At 44.5% G+C, this 22327-nt stretch overlaps 1 protein-coding gene across 6 annotated transcripts in view; it reads left to right on the forward strand.

Moving 5' to 3' along the window:
* Positions 1 to 22327, forward strand: part of SASH1 (SAM and SH3 domain containing 1) — a 283948-nt gene that overhangs the window by 168492 nt on the left and 93129 nt on the right. For 4 of the 6 annotated variants that reach the window (XM_024357457.3, XM_009452183.5, XM_024357455.3 and 1 more), the window contains exons 3-4: positions 4485 to 4535; positions 4664 to 4713. The exons of 1 other annotated variant lie outside the window; for it this stretch is intronic. In XM_024357457.3, coding sequence (XP_024213225.2) covers positions 4485 to 4535; positions 4664 to 4713 — 101 coding nt within the window. The remainder of the gene's footprint in view (positions 1 to 4484; positions 4536 to 4663; positions 4714 to 22327) is intronic. One more of the 6 variants, XM_024357456.3, reaches the window with a different exon arrangement.

Below are 22327 nucleotides of genomic sequence, written 5' to 3' on the forward strand. Positions count from 1 at the left end.
TTTTCTTCAAAGTAAAATGAGATGAACATGAAGTAACGGTAAAGGCATAGAGGAAACAAAATCAACTCTGAACTGCTGATTGTTGGAGCTGGGTAGTAGGAATTGGGGAGTTTATTACCCTCTTCTCTTTACTTTTGTATATTTAAAATTTTCTATAATCATAGGTTTGAAATGAGAGACATGATCATTGCAGCCTAATACAGTGCAATATTTTGACCTTAAGTGATAATTCAGGCTGACTATTGCCAAGATATACTTGAGTAAACGTTGTAAAAGCCACGAGATAATCCTTCCAGATATTGTCATGAATAAATGGTTGCACCCCATTCCTCATTTTGAAAACTCATGAGCAGGCCCATTTCCTTGGCAGTCAGCATGGCAGACTGTAATTCCCAAAGCTGGCCACAGCGATGTCTGCCATCCAGTGTTGCTCTCACGATGTGGCTTTGGCACTCCCCCAGCTGAGAGAGGTGGCCGTGAACCCTGGGAGGGCTTGTGACTCTGGCAGATATCTTACCATAGGAGGCTGTTATAGGAGGCAATACAAATCTTAGCACTTTGGGAGGCCAAGGTGGGCGGATTGCTTGAGCCCAGGAGTTTGAGACCAGCCTGGGCAACATGGTGAAACCCCATCTCTACACAAAGTACAAAAAAAGTAGCCAGGCATGGTGGCATGTGCTACCTAGAGGCATGTGCCTCCCAGCTACCTGGGAGGCTGAGGTGGAAGGATCCTTTGAGCCTGGAAGGTCAAGGCTGCAGTGAGCCACGATCTCGCCACTGAATTCCAGCCTGGGCAACAGAATGAGACCTTGTCTCAAAAATAAAAATAAAAATAAAAATAAAAAAAACCAAAAAACCAAAGGGGCAATACAGCTGCTGCCTGCCTTTCTCCATATGCTTACTCTTGCAACCCAGCATCCTGCTGTGAGGAAGCCTCAGCAACCCATGCAGCCCTAGCATCAGCTTCCAGACATGGGAGTGAGCAAGCTTTCCAGTGATTACAGCCCACCCATCAAGTCATCCCCAGCTTTTGCATGTTCCCAGCTGAGGCTCCAAACACTGTGGAGCAGAGCAAGCCTTTTCTGCTATTGCCTTTCTGAATTCATATTCACAGAACCTGTGAACATCATAAGGTGCTTGCTGGTTTATGCCACTACATTTGGGATGATTTGTTACACGGCAGTAGTAAATGAAACAGTCGGCGTATGTTAGGGGAGGAGAGAAGGTTCTTATTTCTCAGTGTACAACATGCCCAAAAGTTATACATATTTACACATATACTCAATGATTGTTTTGATGAGGTTCACAATGTTTACTATTTCTGTCTACATTGTGACATCCAGATCGGGAGCTGTAGTGTAAACCATCAGCTATTCTCTGAATAAAGGGGTCATGGCTGAGCAGTCAGGTGCATGGTACATGGCACATTATAGGAATTACTCTTCTGCTCTTTTGTCATTGACATCATGTGACACTCATCAGTGTTATAATAACGGAATTTTGCCAATAGTTTATTCCATTTTTCTTTCTCCAATCATTTATAGGTCCTTAACTTAGTGGATGACTTTACAAGCTTCTCCTCAGTTGTGCAATATTTTTACTTTAGAATGTGTTTGCTAGAAGACATGCATCTAAATGATGACTGTAATCTCTTATCCTCGGGGGATAAAATTAAGAAGACGTCCTGAAAAAGTTATTCTCTTACTTGGTCTTAAAAAAAACAAGTCACTAGAAATATCACTATACAAGATCTCCTGCTCAACATCAGTAAGCTGCCCTTGATAAAACAAACGTCCTGCATGAAAACATTGCCTGTCTCCATGATTTTAACATTATATGTCAAACTATAGCCCCAATCAATTTTCTGAAAAGTAGCTAAACAAGCTGGGCGTGGTCATGAACTATAGTTCTAGCTACTTGGGAGGCTGAGGAATGGCTTGAGCTCTGGGCACAAGACGGCATTGCGTGATGATCACGCCCATGAATAGCCACTACACTCCAGTGTGGGTAACATAGCAAGATGCTGTTTCTTTAAAAAAAAAAAAAATTTGTTTAAATAGCTAAAAGAATCAAATGCCTATTATAAGTAGCAAATGAACATGCTAAGATGAAATGATTAAAATTTTGCTTCCCTATCATCAAACATTTAATATGGTTGTTAATAAGCAACTACTTTGTATGCAGGGACAGGTACATTTTGCATAATGTACCATATATGTTACATTTGTGATATGACATGGCAAATGATGCACTTAGCAAATAAAATCTATTCAAAAAATGCAGATAAATAAAAGAAGATCGTTTCCTAGCATGACTATTACGATTACTAGTGAGGTAGAAACTTAGAGCTTGAAGAAAAGGTAAAAATGGAGGAGGGGAGGTGAATTGAACCAGTCACTTTTGCTGATGGTTATAGAAGGTCATGGGCTGCAATTGGGTGTTAAAGGAGCAATTTCAGAGAAAATTTCAGACAAACTAACAATTTAGTTTCATCATCACTCTGAGTTCTCTGTACCAACTCCTGAATAGGAAAGAAGATTTGGGATTAAAAAATTGCTAATTATACTTTTGCTTACCTCCTGCTATTTAAGTTTGTAAATTTCTCTATGTGAGGCTGAAAGGTTAGGTCCTGGAAAATTGCGATTGGTCTGTAAGCACCAGAAATGTCCAAAAGTATATATCCCCTTTGTTAACTGCACCTGAGCCTGACATCCTACCATTCACACTTGGAATATATAACTCAAAACATTGTCCATATACTGTTTGGTAGAAATGGTGTATCAAGTTTGGTACAGAAATATGTCTGTCATGAACAGCGGCAGCAATGAAAACCAGGAGGATGTTAATGAGAGTTCTATGGAGGTTTTACGCCACTGTGATAACTTTTTATAACAAGGGCCTGAGATTAGGGGATGAGTGAGTTGCCAGTTCATTAAATTCTTGTCCATTAAAACCCATTTCTCTTTCTGGCTGCTTGTCTACAGTCATCCCATTCTCAGATGTACTCATCCCAGCACATTCTTTTTTTCTCATTGTGGCAAAAAATAAAACAAAACAAACAAAAAAAACACCACGTAACATAAAATTCACACTCCCAACAGTTTACCCAAGTGTGCGGTGCAGTGTTGTCAGCCACATGCACATTGTTGAGCAACAGATTCCCAGAACACTCCCCCACAATCCTGCATGAAAGTGCATTCATTCCGATACTCTATATTCGTGCTGGATTCCTGTTCCTTATTTAAAAGTATAACTGCTCTGAGTTATACTTATTTTAATACTTTATTGCTACTTTTATACATCAACAAAAGGTTTTCGGTATTGGTGTAGTTTTATAATTGTGTTAATGATGAAAAGGGCAATTGAACGATTAGATGCGTGTGAAAATGCATAATTTACATAATTTATTTTTATCACAGGTAATTTGTTTATCTAAATACTCTTCATTTTCTTTTACTTTCAAAGGAGATACAGCCTCCTTGAACTATGAAATGAGGGCGTTATACTATATAGTTTTATCTATAATATTCTTTGATTCTTCTGCCTCTCACAATTTAATGATATTTCAGTGCATTCTTAATATCAAGTATTTATATTTCATTTATCAACTCCATACCGAGAGTGTTTGTTTTTAAATTTCCAGATAGGTCAGTTCATTTGTGTTAGGGAAGTGTAGTGATTTTTAAGGCTGCAAGATAACATTCAGTTAGCTTCCCAACTTCCTAAAGACATTAACAACTTCTCCTAAGCTATTAAGTGCTCTGAATACATTTAGAATTTTAAAATTGGATTGGGGCTGGGCGCGGTGGCTCATGCCTGTAATCCCAGCACTTTGGGAAGCCGAGGCGGGCGGATCACGAGGTCAAGAGATCGAGACCACCCTGGCCAACATAGTGAAATCCCATCTCTACTAAAAATACAAAAATCAGCTGGGCGTGGTGGCGCATGCCTGTAATCCCAGCTACTTGGGAGGCTGAGGCAGGAGAATCACTTGAACCCAGAAGGCGGAGGTTGCAGTGAGCCGAGGTCATGCCACTGCACTCCAGCCTGGTGACAGAGCTAGACTCTGTCTCAAAAAAAAAAAAAAAAAAATTGGATTGGAAGTCTAGTGTCGTTGGAAAACAGCTAAACTCAAATGGGTTGCAGTAAATTCAGTGTCTTAGTGACCAACTAAGTATATCCACAGAATTTTCACCATGAACTGTCAGTCCCCTTGACTGAAATTGTGCTTTTTTTCTTCTGAAATAAAATTGTCAGCAGAGTCTGGCAACAAAGTTTGGAAAATATTTCAATCTTAGGGGGCTAGAGCTCTCATTTTAAAAGTATTTTAGTTTTCCCAGAAAATCTGTTTATCTCTGCCATCTCCTCCCACTCTATACCCCAACCTTTCCCGAATCCTCCCCTCTCTTCTTACATGTCTATTTGTCTTTCTCGCGTGTGACATGTTTGGAAGTCCCGTTAAACCGGCATCTGTTCTGTTTTAGGAGAAACCCGATGCTAGCCCCACGTCACTTCAGCTGCGGTCCCAGATCGAAGTAAGCACAATGACTTTAATCATCTAGTTTTGCTTCTGCCTTTTTTTTTTTTTTTAAGTGACACTCTGTACAAATCAGATGAAGCCTGCTGCTCTGACCACACTGACTATACGAATCTTCTCTCGTAGGAGTCGCTTGGCTTCTGTAGCGCCGTGTCAACCCCAGAAGTGGAAAGAAAGTAAGTCTTTCTCCCTCTGCCCAGGACCACCTTCCAAGAAGGTGTCTTTTAGGTCCATGCTGACGGAAATCAAACAGGCGATCGTGTGCGTATGTACTATGGAGTTATGCGATGTCATTTTCCTTAACATGTTGCATGCGTGTGTGTGTATCTAGGTGGCTAAGAGTGTGTTTTGTAATGCAGTTGGTGATGTCTGAGGATTTTGTGAAGAGTTACTGATTTTACACTTATTGTGAATAAACCCTAAATAAATCTCTGGAAATAGAAAGGGAAAGGATAGGTGCATTAACCAAGATGGATTTTCATCTTTTACATTAATTTTTAATGTAGGATAAAAGTTATCACGAAGCAAGATACAAATATAAAATATACTATATTCCAGAATAAACCAATGATTAAAAACCCGTCTTCTGCACCTCATTTTGGTAGGTGACCTTAAAACAATAATGAATGTGTGTGTAAAAAAATGGCAAATGATCCCTAGCGTTTCCTGTTAAAGGTAATATTTTTGCTTCCTTGACCCAACTTGGACCCTGTAATTTCTGCTCTCATGGAAGCTAATTTTATGTTTCATGTTATATTTTCAGTATTTCTTTTAGGCAACATAAATAAGACAAAAACAAGAGAATCTTTTTTCTAAAACCTTTTCTTTTTCTGCTTTATTGCATCATCATTGTACTAGAATGTTCTATTTGTGATCTTCCATGGTAAAAAAATTTAAAGAAAGTCCACATCTCTAAACAGACGCTTCCTTTGGCACGGAGCCACTTGTACGTTCATGCCAAGGGAGGCACAGAAGTGGTTTAGGCATCAAGTATTTCTGGAATGCAAAGCACACGTTGGGGAGAGCGTGTGTGTGCTTTAGAGCACAGCTTTGCCTAATCCATCCACGTGTGTGTGCTGCTGGCACAGGCGGTTCTGGGAGGAGGGCTGCTTTGCCAGAAAGCTATAATTCTAAACTTAAGAGGCTTTGTGGGTTTTGTTCTGGTCTGAGGAACGTTGTGGGTGATGTACCATAGCAAACCAAGGCCACTGCCCACTCCGGTTGAGAAGATAACTGTGCACACCCCATCAGCTTTTTTTGTTTTGCTTGCCTTGCCTCCTCCCAGGAACCTAGTAATATGGAGGCTGAAATAGACAAAAAAGGCTCAAGTTGACATTGACTTTGAACTTGGAGGTATTGTGGTGGGGTAGAAGCATCGAGTGAACGGGCCGTAGCTTTTCCTGCCCTAGTTTATTATGTGCCATGATTCAGGCTGAGAGCTCAGGTGTTCCCTCAGAATCTCTGAATCCTTCAGGAAACGAGAAATGTTTGCTCTTCCTCCTAAGAGGAAGTGACTCACCAAATTTGTACTAACCTTAGTTAGGCTGGGTAGTACTTCTTCCCCTCAATTGTGGAGAGTCATTCTTTCCGTGTTTATATCCTTTACTTAGTAAAATGTGGCATGGCTCTTGTGGCCGAGAGAGACTGATGGCCTCCTCTGAGGTTAACAAAAAATTTTAAACACACGCCCACTGTCTCCATTTGTAATATTGTCATTTTGCCTCTGTAATTTTAAGTGGTTCAAACTTAATGTGTTTCTAAACAATTTGAAAGTTTAAAAACATTTTGTCCTTTATTTCTCTGTTAATGGCTTTTGAAAACTATGCTATCCTTTGCTTTTAACTTAAAAACACTTTCTTTTGAAAACTTTTATGGCTGGATGCAGTGGCTCAGGCCTGTAATTCCAGCACTTTGGGAGGCTGAGGTGGGAGGATCACTTGAGGCCAGGAGTTTGAGATCAGCCTGGGCAACATAGTAAGACCCTGTCTGATCCAGCACCAGCCCCCCGCCCCCAGCCCCCGCAAAATTAGCCAGGTGTGGTGGTGCCCACCTGTAGTCCCAGCTACTCGTGAGGCTGAGGCAGGTGGGTCCCCAGAGCCCAGGAAGTTAAGGCTGCAGTGAGCTGTGATCATGCTTGGGTGATAGAACAAGACCCCATCTCAAAAGAAAAAAATATTAAAATAAATTTAAACTTACAGTAAAGTTTCAAGGATTGAGAATTGTGCAGTGAATGTTCATGTAATCTTCACGTAGGCCACCAGTTGTTGACATTTGCACACTCCTGAGCTTTCTCTCTCTCTCTCTCACACACACCCCCCCACACACGCACACCACCATTAATTATTATTACTGCTGGCCTGTTTGAGAATAAATGGTAGACATCATGATTGTCACCCCTAAATGCTTAAGCAAATATTTCCTAAGGACAATGACATTCTGTTACAGAATAATATAGTATAATGACCAAATACAGGAAACTTAATAACTTTTTCTAATACATAGTTTCTATTCAAGTTTTTCTTTTTCTTTTCTTTTCTTTTTTATTTATTTTTTTATCTTTGAGAGGGAGTATCGCTCTGTCGCCCAGGCTGGAGTGCAGTGGCGTCATCTCGGCTCACTGCAACCTCCACCTCTTGGGTTCAAGCTATTCTCCTGCCTTAGCCTCTCGAGTAGCTGAGATTACAGGCACCCGCCACCATACCCGGCTACTATTTTTTGTATTTTAGTAGGGACAGGGTTTCACCATGTTGGGCAGACTGTTCTCGAACTCCTGACCTCAAATGATCTGCCCGCCTCAGCCTCCCAAAGTGCTGGGATTACAGGGATGAGCCACCGTGCTGGCTGTATTTGTTTTACTAATTGTCCCAATAATGTCTCTTATAGCAGTGTTTTTCCAATCTAGCACTTTTTAGAAAAAAAAAAAATCACTCATGGCATGTTGGTGTCACGTCTTTTGTCACATTTAATCTGAAAGGGTTTCTTAGCCTTTTTCAGAGTGTAAGCTAGTTGTTTGATGAAGTATTTGTTGTTTAGGGCTTATTTGTTTTTGTGTTTTTTTGCGCCACAGTGCATTACATCGGGGGCCCGTGATGTCCTTTTATTTCATTATTAGTGATATTAATTTTGGTCATTCACTTAAGGTGGTATCTGCCAGGTTTTCTCTGAGAAGTTACAATTTCTTCTTTGTAGTGAATATATGTATAATATATATATTATATATAATACACATTATATATATTTTTATATATATTATATATATATATGTATGTATGTATATACATATATTGTGAGGCGATCATCTGAGACCATGAAACTATTATGTTTCTCATCAAACTTTTACCTGTTGGTTTTAGATTCTTTCCATGATTCTTGCCTGAATCAGTGTTGCTGTGATGGTTGCAGAAGGGTGATACTTATTCTTGCATTGATGATTATTTTGTATAAAATCTCCCAAGAGGTTTTGTGTTTAAATTTCATTTGCTTTTAAAGATGTATCACCCTGAAAATCCTAAGTCAGATTATAATTTGAATAGGTTTGATGCATTGTCGCTATAGAATAATTTATACATTGTATTTGAAGATGCAAATAGACAATCTCACTATTCCCTTACATCAAAATGCTTCCTGGGAGCCTTGCTGTTGAGTACAGGACCCTCAAAGGGTGACCTGGCGAACCAGTTGGCTGTGTCTGGTTGGTGTCTGCAAAAGTCTCTGCCAACCAAAATATCATTCTGCGTCAGAGTGGTGTTCTGTGGGCAGAAGTTTTCTCTGCTTTTTATTCCAAAAACAAGAGAATTTAGAAAACACATGTGGGCAAGACCTGCAGGGGCCCACCCTTAGAAGCAGAAATGCAAAGAAGGAGGCAGCGTGGAAGCTGAGCACTGCTCCTGCGACTCCTGCCTCGCAGATCCAGTCTCCCAGCTTGTCTCAGGGACCCCCTGTGTGCGCGCCTCCGTCCTCCTTGCCCACCTAAAACCTATTCCAAGGGAGGTATCTGGCCTTAATTATGTTTCAAATGTCTGTTTCTAAAAAATAACATCACTTCTGTCAGTAGTGTTTAGCATTTAACAGGGTTTAAAGTCTCAAGTCACAGGAAGTTAGCTCTGACCAGAAGAGGGGGAGGGAGAGAGACAAGCAGTGAGATTTCCGACATACCTGGCATCTCAGCATCTATTGTGGATGCCCCTGCCAAGTGGGGCTGCTGGCCTCTAGATGTGCTTGACCTGCATATACAAGAGGTGGGTTGATAGGTAGGTGATAGGTAAGTAGGTGTGTGGAAAGAAAGAACAGACCCTCCCTACCCCATTATGAGTTTGGTGGGGTCCCCATTCATCCTTATTTTCTTACACTATCTGGTCTCTCCATATGCTTTCACTGGAAGTTTAATAAAGAAGGCCAAGGGAGATTTCATTTGAGCCTCTTCTCTTTATATCTATCTACATCGCTTATTGATGAGACTATCTGTTACTGGAAGGGGGTCCTGATCTAGACCCCAAGAGAGGGTTCTTGGACCTCATGCAAGAAAGAATTCAGGGCAAGTCCATAGAGTAAACTGAAAGCAAGTTTATCAGAGAAGTAAAGAAACCAAAGAATAGCTACTCCATAGGCAGAGCAGTGGCATGGGCTGCTCGACTGAATAGACTTACAGTTGATTTTTGATTATATGCTAAACAAGGGGTGAATTATTTATGAGTTTTCTGGGGAAAGGGCAGGCAGTTCCCAGAACTGAGCATCCCTCCCTTTTTAGACCACATAGGGTAACTTCCAGATGTTGCCACGGCACCTGTAAACTGTCATGGTGCTGCTAGGAGTGTCTTTTGGCGTGCTATTGCATTATAATTCACATATAATGAGCAGTGAGGATGACCAGAGGTCACTTTCATCGCCGTCTTGGATTTGGTGGGTTTTGGCAATCTTCTTTACTGCATCCTGTTTTATCGGCAGGATCTTTGACCTGTATCTTGTGATACCAGTCCTGCCAACCTCCTGTCTCATCCTGTCACTAAGAATGCCTAGCCTTCTGGGAATGCAGCCCAGCAGGTCTCAGCCTTATTTTACCCAGCCCCAGTTCAAGGTGGAGACGCTCTGGTTCAAATGCCTCTGACATACCTGCTTTATTGCTCAATCTCGGATTTGTGTCAACTGGCTGAACAGGTGAAATTAACTAATTTTCTATTACCAGACACTTTCAAGAATATTTAGAGGGTAAGGCTTTTCTTGAGAGGGCTGGGAAATAGCTTTATAACTACAACAAATGAGTTTAGCTACGAGTCGCAGAAAACCTGACAAATAGTGATTCCTTAGACACATCTGAGTTCCATGAATGGGTCCAGGGCTGGCTCCATGACTCAAGTCGGCCTTCGGAAACCCAGATGGCTGGACTGCTTTCTTTTTTCTTCTTTCTTTTTCTTTCCTGTCATAGCCTCAAAGTGGCTGCTGCATCTTCTAGGTGGGAAGAAAAAGCAGGGCGAAGGGAGGGAAGAAGGCAGTAGGTCCCAAGGCTAAACCTTGTGCTTTGCAGAGCTTTCCTAGAAACCCTGTCCACCACATTCCAGTGTGTGCCACTCATTTCCTCGTGCAGCAGCTGTTTGCTGACCAACTACTGGTTGTAGAAGGCTCCCTTCAGGGGGCCCAGGATATAGTGATGGACAGAACTGTCACGAGCTTACGTTTGAAGGCAGGGGCATATACTAGAACAAAAATTACATATTTAAAGTCATGGTATGGAGAAAAATAAAGCAAAGAAAGGGGACCCAGAATTGGGTCACTTGACCACCATAGCTATAAGGGAGTTTAGAGAAGTGAGTATTTTTAACGGAGCACATTGCTATCCTGAACAACATAGGGTTCTTTTTTTTTTTTTTTTTTTTGAGACGGAGCCTCACTCTGTCGCCCAGGCTGGAGTGCAGTGGCGCGATCTCGGCTCACTGCAAGCTCCGCCTCCCAGGTCCACGCCATTCTCCTGCCTCAGCCTCCCCAGTAGCTGGGACTACAGGTGCCCGCCATCATGCCCAGCTAATTTTTTGTATTTTTAGTAGAGACGGGGTTTCACCATGTTAGCCAGGATGGTCTTGATCTCCTGACCTCATGATCCGCCCGCCTTGGCCTCCTAAAGTGCTGGGATGACAGGCGTGAGCCACCGTGCCTGGCCAGGGTTCTTTTCTTAAGGAAAGAGGGTGAATAGACATTGCGTAGGAGACTAGCAGTATTTTCTATGAGAAGTTTAACTTTTATTTGTATGCATGTAAACAAAGGAATCTGAAAATTACCTAGATGTCTGACAAGCTGTGTGTCAAGATTCTTTAGTGTCATTACATTCAAGGAAACCAACTGTAGGGAGGGCCACCTGGCTATTTTGTAATATGTTTATGGAGGAAATCTTCATGGGGTGGTTTATATAGACTAAAAATTGAAAAGGCATAGACAGGTAATAATAGGTGATGTTTATTGAGTTCTTATTATGTGCCAGGAACTGAGCTAAGCACTTAACATTGACTCACTTAATAGAAAAATCCTACAAGATGACAAATGGTATGATTCCCATTTACAAATGCAAAACTAAAGGACAGAGGTAAGTTGCCCAGGGCCACACACTTACTAAGGAGCAGTACACAGATTTGATCCCAGTTAAGAACCCATAACCCTAACCACAGAGCTGTAATTCCAAAGTCCTTAGAATGCATTGCTTATGCAAATACAGAGGCTAGTGGCAAATCGTGTTCGTTAGCATCAAATAAATAGCAGCAGGTAAAACCTACACTTCAGGGCTCCCTTGAAAATAGGAGCAAATTCTACCCTCATCCAGATATAAGCTAGGTCCCAGTTATTTATCTGTAGAGGCAGGAAGGTCCAAAATAAATCTCAAAACTTCACCTAAGCCAATATTTATAACTTCTTTTCTACTAAGTCTTTCACTGGAGTTGAACATTCACTGATTTAGTTTCACTTTTTTTCATTATCTGTGGCTACACTTGAACTATTTTATGGTGAAAAAGTCCAAAAATATATAGCACGATGGAAAAGGAAGGTAAATAAAAGTAGAGAAGGCCAATAGAGCAGTGTTCTGTGGTGAAATAAAGAGGATCGAATATAGTTTATAAATGTTCTCTGCGGACACTTACTCTCCTTGGGCAATGCTTTGCTCTCAGGTATGTTTTATCTGGCAAGCTGATTACTCTTTTGATAATGTCAGCTTTCCTTTTCTCCCTCTCAAAGATCTTTGTCTTCACCCTCTTTCCTCTGACTGCAGGGAAGAAGTCCCAGCACACACATGCCTGTTGCAGTCCCTCCAACTCCCTGCTTTGGATCATCTGCTGCTCTCTTGATTGCTTGCACCACTGATCTGATCTTGTCGTCCTCCTCCTCCCCTTCCTTCTCCTCCTCCTCCTCCTTTTCCTCCTCCTACTCCTCCTCTTCTTCCTCTTGTTCTTCCTCCTCTTCTTCTTCCTCTTCTCCTCTTCCTCCTTCTCCTCTTCCTCATCCTCCTCCTCCTCTTCCTCCTCCTCCTCCTCGTCCTCCTCTTCCTCTGTGGTCTGCCGTCCACCTACCTGGCCACCTTAGCCCTTGCTATGTGCTCCCTAGGCAGAGCAAAAGCCGCTGCAGTTTCTCATACAGGCCCTATTCTCCCAGGGCGTGCTGAGCCTCGGAAATGCTGCTCCTTCAGCGGGATACTCTGTCTCCCACTCTCACCATTACCCCCCGCTGCCCACTCCCCGACCTTTCCCTGGGCAAGCTCCATTCAATCTTAAAACCTCAGCTCTGGGGTTGGCCCCTCCCAGAATTCTCCCGTAATCCACAGACTTGAGGTGAAGTGGCCTGCTACTTGGCCTCTACACCCCCTGGACTCTCCTGCTTCTATTGCAGTGGAGAGTGTGTGTGTGTGTGTGTGTGTGCGCGCGCGCGCGCGTGCGTTGTCACCTTCCACCCTGAACTCCTTGAGCCCTAGATCTTTTGCTTCTCTCCTGGCACACAGAAGATATTCCATAATGTTGAATAAATCGATTGAGTGAGTGAGCATACACAAACATGCTTAGGTCTTCTTTACTCTAGAAAAATCTTCTTGCCGTTCTTCCAGACTATGTTTCTTTTTCTCTCTTTCCCTAGTTGCTAAACTTTTGCCATGAAGCCTGGCTCCTGTCTTCATTCCCTGATGAAATGTTATTTCAGAGGTCAATGGCTTCATAGGAACCTAACCAGAGGCCTCTCCCCACGTGAGTCCCTGTTGCATTGGGTCCTGCTGACTTTTCCTCGGGTCACACTTCTCTCATCTCCCTTGGTGGCTGCGACTTTGCCACCAAGTTTCGAGTTTCTTCTCCTTTATGTGCACTCTGTGCAGCTCTGCCCACCCCTTACTGTGAGTGCACCCCAGGCTTTTTACCCAGCCTGTGAGCTCTCCCAAGGCTCTTACCTGCGCCCATGGCTTTGAGCTCTTTAGGTACTCATTGTAGATTTAACTCTCTCGTTCTGACCTTTGCAATCTGGTGGCCTGCCTATTACAGCCTCTTGCTGAAAAATGCCTGCTCACTAATATCTCAGCCACCCAAACTGCCCATTCATATAACATAATTCACCACTTCCTCTTGACCCTTCTCTAACTACCTGCTCTTTGTCCACACTTCCCTCTCTCTATCCTTGAGAAACTTTTCTGCCCTTCACCCAGGCTTTTTCATCATGATGTCCTGCTTTTTTTCCTTGACCCTTGATTGTCAATTGCCAAATCCTGTTTTTCAACTTCTATAATTTTTCCTTTGTTTCCCTCTGTTTTAGTCCATTTTGTGTTGCTATAATAGAATACCTGAGACTGGCTAATTTCATTTCATTTCTTTTTCTTTTTTTTTTTTTTTTTTTTTTGGAGACAGAGTCTCACCCAGGCTGGAGTGCAGTGATGCAAATCTCGGCTCCCTGCAACCTCTGCCTTCTGGGTTCAAGTGATTCTCCTGCCTCAGCCTCTCGAGTAGCTGGGACTACAGGCATGTGCCACCACGCCCAACTAATTTTTGTATTTTTAGTAGAGACAGGGTTTCACCATATTGGCCAGGCTTGTTATGAACTCCTGATCTCAAGTGATCCACCTGCCTCAGCCCCCTGAAGTGCTAGGATTACAGGTGTGAGTCACCGTACCTGGCTGAGACTGGCTAATTTCTTTCTTTTTTTTTTTTTCTGAGACGTAGTTTCGCTCTTGTTGCCCAGGCTGGAGTGCAATGGTGCGATCTCGGCTCACTGCAACCTCCACCCATTGGGTTTAAGTGATTCTCCTGCCTCAGCCTCCCGAGTAGCTGGGATTACAGGCATGCACCACCATGCCCGGCTAATTTTGTATTTTTAGCAGAGACAGGGTTTCTCCATGTTGGTCAGCCTGGTCTTGAACTCCCGACCTCAGGTGATCCACCCGCCTTGGCCTCCCAAAGTGCTGGGATTACAGGTGTGAGCCACTGCGCCCGGTCTGAGACTGGCTAATTTCTAAAGAAAAAATGTTTATTTAGCTCAGGGTTCTGCAGCCTGGGAAGTTCAAGAGCATGGCCCTGGCTTCCGGGGAGGGCCGTCCTGTGGGGTGATAACATGGTGAAAAAGGCCAAAGAGGAAGTGAACATATGTGAAGAGCCAGGACCAAACAAGAGAGTAACCTCACTTTATAACAGCCCACTCTCTCAGGAACTGATCCATTTCCATGGAAATTAATCCAGGCCCTCAAGAGGGAGAACTCACTCACTACCACAAGCATGGCAGCAAACCATTCGTGAGGGATCTGCTCCCGTGACCCAACACCTCCTGCTAGGCCCCACCTCCCAACATTACCACACTGGAAATCAAATTTCATCATGAGTTTCAGTGGGGACAGAAAGACCATACCCAAACTATAGCACTCTCTGTTTATTTTTAATCTTTATTGTTCCAAGTGAGACCCTTAATGCTCTTTTCATGAGCTAAAGAGCATTCAAGAAATTGCTTTTGGATTTATCTCCCGAAAATACACTCAGGCCACATCTCATTGAGGGGATGCTCAGCTCTCCCCAGTGACATCTATAAATTAGGACCTGTCTAGGTTTTCACCTTGGTAATCAGTGGCCCCTACATATATCCCTGGCTCTTCTTTATTGCTCAGTCTCCCCAGCAATAACCTCATACCTCCATATAACCCCAATTCCAGCCCAACTGGATATTACGATTACCCAAATGCCCCCTTGGCTGTCTGAATTTCATGCATTGGAAGCATTTCCTTCCTTCAAGTCCTATTTGAAGGACTGCTTCTCCTTGAGTACTTTCTCAGTCTCTTCACTGTCTGTATCCTCTCCTCTCCTTGGACTCTAGTAGCATTTTCCATGGATCTGATGTCTCTTAATGTACTTTAACACGTATCATATCATCATTGTTGTTAACATCATCATAACGTGGCTTCTCGGGTGATGTCTATGTACTGGGTACTGTGTGAATCTCTTATTATATGTTATCTTTTTTTTTTGTATAAACTCATTGAGGTATATATTATATTTGAGACTCATTAGGTTGCCTAAATTTCCAGAGCTAGAGGCAAACATCTCAATCCATTCTGAGTGTCATTATAGCCTTGGAATTAAGATGCCCTGCCTGATACCAGACTCTCTGGGTTCAAATCCAGGTTGTCTTCCTTACCAGCTCTGTAACTCTTGGGCAAGCCACTTGACCTTTCTATCTGTAGTTTCCACAATTATCAAATGAAGATGATCATTATAGTGCTTACCTCACTTAGCCATCAAGAGCATAGTAAGTGCTTGATAATGTTGTCTGTTATCTATCTTGTCTGGCCCACATTCATGCCTTTGCCTGTGGCTTGAGTCACTTGTATACTTCCCTAATCCCAGAAGAACCAACATAGTCATGAGCCCTGAGGCTGAGAGCTCACTCTTCTGATTTTCTTCAGTGTCCAGAATAATGGTTTGCACAGAGCAAGTGCTCATTTAGTACTTGCATTGAATTCATTGAATGACCCTAGTTATTTGAAATAGGGCTACAAATGGATTGTTCCCAGGACTGGAATTTCAGAGAAGCTACCTTGGGCTTACTCGTTACCCAACATGTGTCAGTGTCTCCCCAGACTGATGATGTGAATAAAAAGTGCTTTCGGCTTGTAAATATTAACATTATAAAGACACCTGTAAATAAACATTTAACATAGTAGCTTCCAGAAATTGCCAAATCTTTTTCTAAGGGTTGCCCCCCTTTTCTTACCGGATTCTATTTCATAGTCTCGTTCAAGTCTCCCTAGATTTTCCTCTTCTAAGATAGAAACAACTGCTGGGCACGGTGACATGCGCCTATAGTCCTAGCTACTCGGGAGGCTGAGGCAGGAAGACTGCTTGAGCTCAGGAGTTTGAGACTAGCCTGGGCAACACAGCAAGACCCAGTCTCTTAAAAGAAAGAAAGGAAGAAAGAAACAACAGACTGCATAATACCTTCAGATGAAGGTACAATACCAAGAAACTCATACATAATATTGTGATTTAGAAAATCATGCTGTGGAATTATCAGTCCGCCTTTGGAAGTAGACCAGATTCAGTGAAAAGGGCTGATGAGGTCTGTGAGTTTGCTAGGAAATCCAGGTCAAGCCACGTCCCCTGGTGCTGACATGAGTGCATCCTGTCTCCACATCCTGTTTGTGGTGGGGCTGTGGTGTAGGGTGGGGACACCCATGTTTTCCCCCAGGGAGCATGTGTGTGTGCCCTGCGCCTGGGGCCTGTGTGTATGGGAGTGAGGATGTCACACAGAGGCATGCCCTTCAGAGTGGGTCACAGGGCGCTTCTGCCCCATGGAGGTGGATGTGTCCTTCTGTGCCCAGCATCTTCTCGGTCCCCATGAGCTGTTAGAGCATCCCTAAGATAACCAAAGGCAACTGGAGCCATCATTATTTGTTTTTTCAGGCACACTAGGGTGGGAAGCATAGGCAAAATGGCAAACTTAAGTTTCAGAAAATAAATGGACTGGCCCAAGAGCCAGGTGTTGTTATGATATTAGGTACTCTTCTGCCTTAATCAGTGGAGGCTGAGGGCATGAGGGCCAGGTCACTGGCCAGGAGGCTCGTCCATCTGTGACTTGTCCTCTTTGCCACTTCATCCTCTGGGCTTCAGCTCCCTCGTGGGCATGGTGAGGAGTGTGAGTCAGGTGGTCTCCAGGGTCCTTCTAGCTCAGGCCATCTTTTGTTTTCTGCTCCAGTCTAAAGCATGCCCTGCACCGATCAATTTAGCTTGGACTCTGCATATCCCACTATGTTGTAGCTGGCGTAGGCTCTGGAGCTGGACAGAATCTGAGCGTGAGTTTAAGCTCCGCTAGTTGTGGGACTGGGAACAAGTTATTCGAATTCTTTACGCCTCAGGTTTCTATTCAATAAAGCATGCACAAAAACAGCTCTTTTCAAGGGTGGTGCTGTGAAATGCCCAGCACACTGCCTGGCACGCGATAGGTGCTCACATTCTGCTGTTCCCTCCCTCACCCCCTCTGTAATGTGCAGTGCTGCCCCTGGTGAGGGCAGTGAGTCTGTGGTGTCTCTTCTCAGGCTCATTAGACGGTGCCATACACACAGAGCTTATCACTGGCCATGGTCCCCTAAAATATGCCCTTCCCACATGACCTTTAGTTTCTTTTGTGATGCCTGCAATGGGGGCGGCTAGGAAACAACAGCTATTTTCATAGAGCCTGTGCAGTAGCAATGCGCTTAAGCGTGCGTTTGTGCAGGCATAACTGTGTCCACACGTGTGTGTGCACGCGTGCACCATTGCACAGCATATTTGAAGGGCTCAGCATTCCAGAATGCAGGAGCTTGGGGTAGGAGCAGCTGGTCCACAATCCTCCTCCTCAGCTGTTCCCAACTGGAAACTCCGTTGCCCTTCCCTCTGTCTGGCGAGTGAGCCACCAGCCGACCCGGACACAGCTTGAGTCCGCACGTCTGCCCTGTGTCCTTTGCCGGTGGCAGGCTGTGTGTGTTCTTGCTGGGATGGCTGGGGACAGGTGCTGCTGCCAGGAATTGTTTAATGTACGGAGGTGGCTGCTGTTTATTCTCTCTCCTGCATAAGAAGAAACAGAATATTAGGCCAAGGATGGGGTGATGGTGGGAGGCTATCAGTAAATAAATATCATTCCTATACTTGCAGGAAGATGTGGAGACTCAACACCTACTACAGCTTAGTGCGTGCTCCCTGCATGTCTTATTAATTCTCCTACCAAATCTATAATGCAGATGGTATTCTACAGTTAAGGAAACCAAGGTTTAGAAAGGTCAGTGACTTAGCAAGATCACAGACCTTGGGTAAGGCAGAGCTGGATTCTGAATCCAGCTCTGTTTATCTGCAAGGGGCAGACTGCTTCTCATCCACCCAACTACAGGTACAATCAAAGACTGGGGTGCTCGGAGAGACCAGTGATGGGCCAGGCAGCTCGGAAAGTTTAATTTGATAAGCATTTATCCAGCAGTAAGGCCTGGAAAGATGAGTAAGATAGGGTAGCTGTCCTCTTACAATCTGAAGACATGGAAAGATGCTTATAATGCAATGCGAAAACCATCAGGACAGGGGAACTGCAGAAGGAGGGATGGTGAACCCCGCTTGGGGGATAGGCATGGTGCTGAGGACCCTGTATTTTGGCATCAGTCAGGGTTCTATTTGAGAAGTAGAATGTTAAGATAGAATAAGGACTTGGTTATATGCTTTTGACCTCATGCATCACAGCCCGTGCTGGCTGCACAGGCCAGGTGAGGCTGTTCCTTCTGTGTCAGGTGGTACAGCCTGAAGTCAGCAGGGCAGGCAGTTCAGCAAAAACAATGCCTGCAAAGTGAAGAGAGCAAGGACAAAGTCCACCCTGCCAGGGTGGGCTGACACCCATGCCATCAGTCACCGTCTCCAAGCGAGGCTTCAGCTGCGCGGGTGCAGAGGGCCTGCAGGAGTTGTTGACGTCCTTCCTCAGGAGCTCCACACATCACAGGCCCAGGACTGAGGAGCTGAGGAGGAGACCCAGCAGGAATGTGAGCGCTGTGGGCCCAGCTGCTGCCCCATGCCACCCCCTGACCCAGAGGACCAACAATAACAGCTATAGCAGGGCCCCATGCCCACACTGACGGTGAAGCACGGAAAAAAAAGAGCTACTTTCTGCATTTCATGTAAAATCTCTCTTGTGGTCCAGGCTAACCTGGAACTATGCAAGGAAGAGAATTCTGAGAAATGTAATCCGGCTGTTCTAAATTGTCAAGACTCCAAATCGTCACAGGTTCCCATAGGAGTGAGCACCTGAGGGCTGACTGGGGGTTCTCTTAGGCAAAAGCAGAGAGGAAGGAAGTTCCTGGTGGAAGAAAGGGTGTGCAAAACCATAGGAGCACAGCATCTTGGGGGAATGGGTGGTGGAGCCCCAGGCCTAGCTGGTGGAAGGCCTTCAGAGCCAGCTTAGGCATTTCCTGGTGATGGGCTTTGTATTTTAGACGGGTCACTGTCAGCGTGAGGAGGTGGGCTGTGTGCATCCCAGGAGGCAGGGAGAACTGTGAAGAGAGGGAGAGATCTGGAAGGTCTAAAGGCCTTGTCAAGCCTTTCTTTATTTTGCTTCCACTTTCTAAATTCTTTTATCCACCGGCTGATTCATTACTTCGTCGAATCTTTAGGGAGTGTCTCCTTCATGTCAGGAATGCTTGGTGGTCAAGACAACGCAGTCCCCAACCTCTCATCTAAAAGCTTTGCCCAAATAAAACCTTACAAGTCAGGATAATGCTTGAAAAGTATTTGCCACTTGTTTTATCGTGTTACTCTGTATTCTTTTCTGAACACCTCACTTGCAGTATTGCTTATTTTATTTTGGAGGTGTTGGATACAAGGAGGGAATGGAGAATGAAGATGGGCCCTGTGATCCCTGGCCTCTCCTAGGCCGAGCCGGTGGTTCCAAGCATATCTGCACATCACAATTACCTGGAGAGCTTGTTGGAGAGACAGATCCTCAGGCCTTGCCCAGACCTAATGCATTCAATCTCCAGATGTGGAACCCTGGAGGCTTCTAAGAAGTTTCCCAGGAGACTCTTAAGCAGCCAGCTTGGCTTTATTCATCGCCACCCAGATCAGTGTCTTGTCAGCTTTAAGCTCTTGGCTTCTACTCTGCATCGTAAGCACAGGTCGAGTTGGGGGCTGTTCAGCTGATGTCGGTAGAGGTCATTTCATCGTCACGGTGACCTTGGAAAGCTTCCCGGTGCCTGAATCATTTCCAGCAGGTGCTGGTGCGCTCACAACATCAGAAGGGGAAGGACGTGAAGTAATCTGAGGGCAGGGTGAGATCAGTGAGTGGAGTGATCAAGAATGAGAGGACAGGGTCCACTTGGAGTGAGTCTAGGTGTGGAGGGCACATGGAAGTGACAGAGATGCTTGGGAATTTAAAAATGAGATCTGAGAAGACAGGAAAACTTGAGTTTCCATTTTCATAGTATTTATAACATATACAAATTTTCCATTAGCCATGTCTGTGAATGAATTAGAAGTGGGGCAGGGGAAGGCCGAAGTGGTTGCTGCTGACTGGACGCAGATTCAGGGCTGCCGCATGTCCATGCTGCCCGTTGGGAGAAGTAGGGCAGGTGGGCGGCTCCCACAGCCGTGGTCTGGAGGGGTTGCTGGTCACTGTGCTGTGGCAGCGAGAGGAAGGGCCCTCCATGCCCGCAGTGCCTCCAGCCTTGGCCTTCAGTGCTGCTTCCCCTGGACTCCCCTGCTGCCCCCAGGGCAGCTGGCAGAAGAAAAGCGGCAGCCCCAGGCCCCACATCCCTCCAGGGTCCTCTGTGTCCAGGCTGCACAACGGCCTGCGTGGCCAGCAGGCCTCGGGGATGGTGAATGGGAGCCACTGTTTGTTTCCACTGAGAAAGTCCTGACCTGCTTCCGGAGCCATTGCCATGGAAACGCAAGGAGGAGGTTCTTGAATGGAGCCTCTTTCCTCCCCATCTGCCCCACTCCCTTCCCCACTCCAGGCCGAGGCTGGTAAGGGCCAGCTCCCTGCTGCCTCACTTTCCCCCTAGGTTCCTGCACATTTGGTAAAAATACTCAAAGCTGGGGGCCCTCCCTGCCCGTCTCTATAGGGATCAGTGACCCCATCTCCACGCCGCCCGAGCGTGTGGCAGCCCATTCTCACAGCAGCTCTTAACCTGGACCTGCCTCACGCAAAGAGAGAGCCAGAGAGGGCCTTCCAGAGGGGCCCCCGCCAGCCTCAGCCACATTTCCCCATAGAAAAGCCTCTCTTGGACCCCATATTTATTACACATATGCAGGAAATTTTAATAAAGGAAATAGAGCAAACGAATAATTTTGCCCCATTTACAAAATAATTGGGAGCCATTTAGTAATGTAAATAGCAGGCGCAGTGGCTCACGCCTGTAATCCAAGCACTTTGGGAGGCAGAGGCTGGTGGATTGCTTGAGCCCAGGAGTTCGAGACCAGCCTGGGCAACATGGCGAAATCCTGTCTCTACAAAAACAAACAAAAATTAGCTGGACATGGTGTTGCGCGCCTGTAGTCCCAGCTATTTGGGGGCTGAGGAGGTGGGAGGATCACCTGAGCCTGGGGAGGTTGAGGCTGCAGTGAGCTATAATCATATCACTTCATTCCAGCCTGGCCAACAGAGTGAGACCCAGAGTGTCTCATAACAATAATAATAATAATAATATAATGTAAACAAAGGTACTTTCTTTTTAGTGGGCTGCTTAAGCTCATAAGAAATTACTTTTTGCTCATTTTTATAATAACTAGTTTTTGTGGTGAAAACAATGTGCTACAGCCCTGTTTTATTTTATTTTGCTTTTGATAATAATTTAGTAATTCTTAAGACAAAAAAAAAAAACCTAAGTAAAATTTAAAATTCACAGTGAGGCCATAAAATGAAGGCATTTGTTTTTACTGGTTAGATCAAAACCAGAATAAAAAGCAGAATTTCAAGGCCCCCTCCCCTGCCCCTTTTTTTTACACCTTAATTTTTATGCCTACTGAAGAATCATCAAAAGTCAGAATTTGACCTGAAGCCGCAGACTCCAGGGGCAGCATTACAAACTTAAATTGCACTTTCAATACCGGTAATTAGAGACAATGTGGTTTTGGCTTTCGGCTCACAGTATTGCACCAGGTACTGTGAATACTGTGATCAGTAAGACTAGTGAACCCCTTGACTCCATGAAGCTCAAGTTTTAGTGGGAAAAACATTGGTTTGGGTGTCGGAAGAGCTGAGTTTAATCTCCAGCTCTGTGACTTACAGTGACTAATTGCGTGACCTCGGACAAGTCACTTATATAAAGACTCTAGGCCAGAATCTCTTCATACATACAGCAAAGCTAGTTTTTTTGAGGGTTTCTGTGAGACTGAAATACGATGAGATTTATGAATCTACTTTGGTAAGCCAGACCAATGCTTTGTGGAAGTTAGTCATTTTCGTTTCTTCGCCACTAACTGTGTATTCATCCATCCTCATGCTACTAATAAAGACGTACCCAAGACTGAGTAATTTATAAAGGAAAGAGGTTTAATTGACTCACAGTTCAACAGGGCTGGGGAGACCTCAGGAAACTTGCAATCATGGTAGAAGAGGAAACAAACACGTCCTTCTTCACATGATGACAAGAAGGAGAAGAATGTGTGCCAGCAAAGGGGGAAGCCCTTATAAAACCATCAGCTCTCATGAGAACTCACTCACTATCGCGAGAACAGCATGAGGGTAACCGCCCCCATGATTAAATCACCTCCAACCAGGTCTCACCCCTGTTGGGGACACAGAGCCAAATGATATCAAACTGTTATGATTATATTCACCTGCATGTAACTG

The sequence above is a fragment of the Pan troglodytes genome, chromosome 5 (assembly GCF_028858775.2).
Source record: "Pan troglodytes isolate AG18354 chromosome 5, NHGRI_mPanTro3-v2.0_pri, whole genome shotgun sequence".
Classification (NCBI taxonomy): Eukaryota; Metazoa; Chordata; class Mammalia; order Primates; family Hominidae; genus Pan; species Pan troglodytes.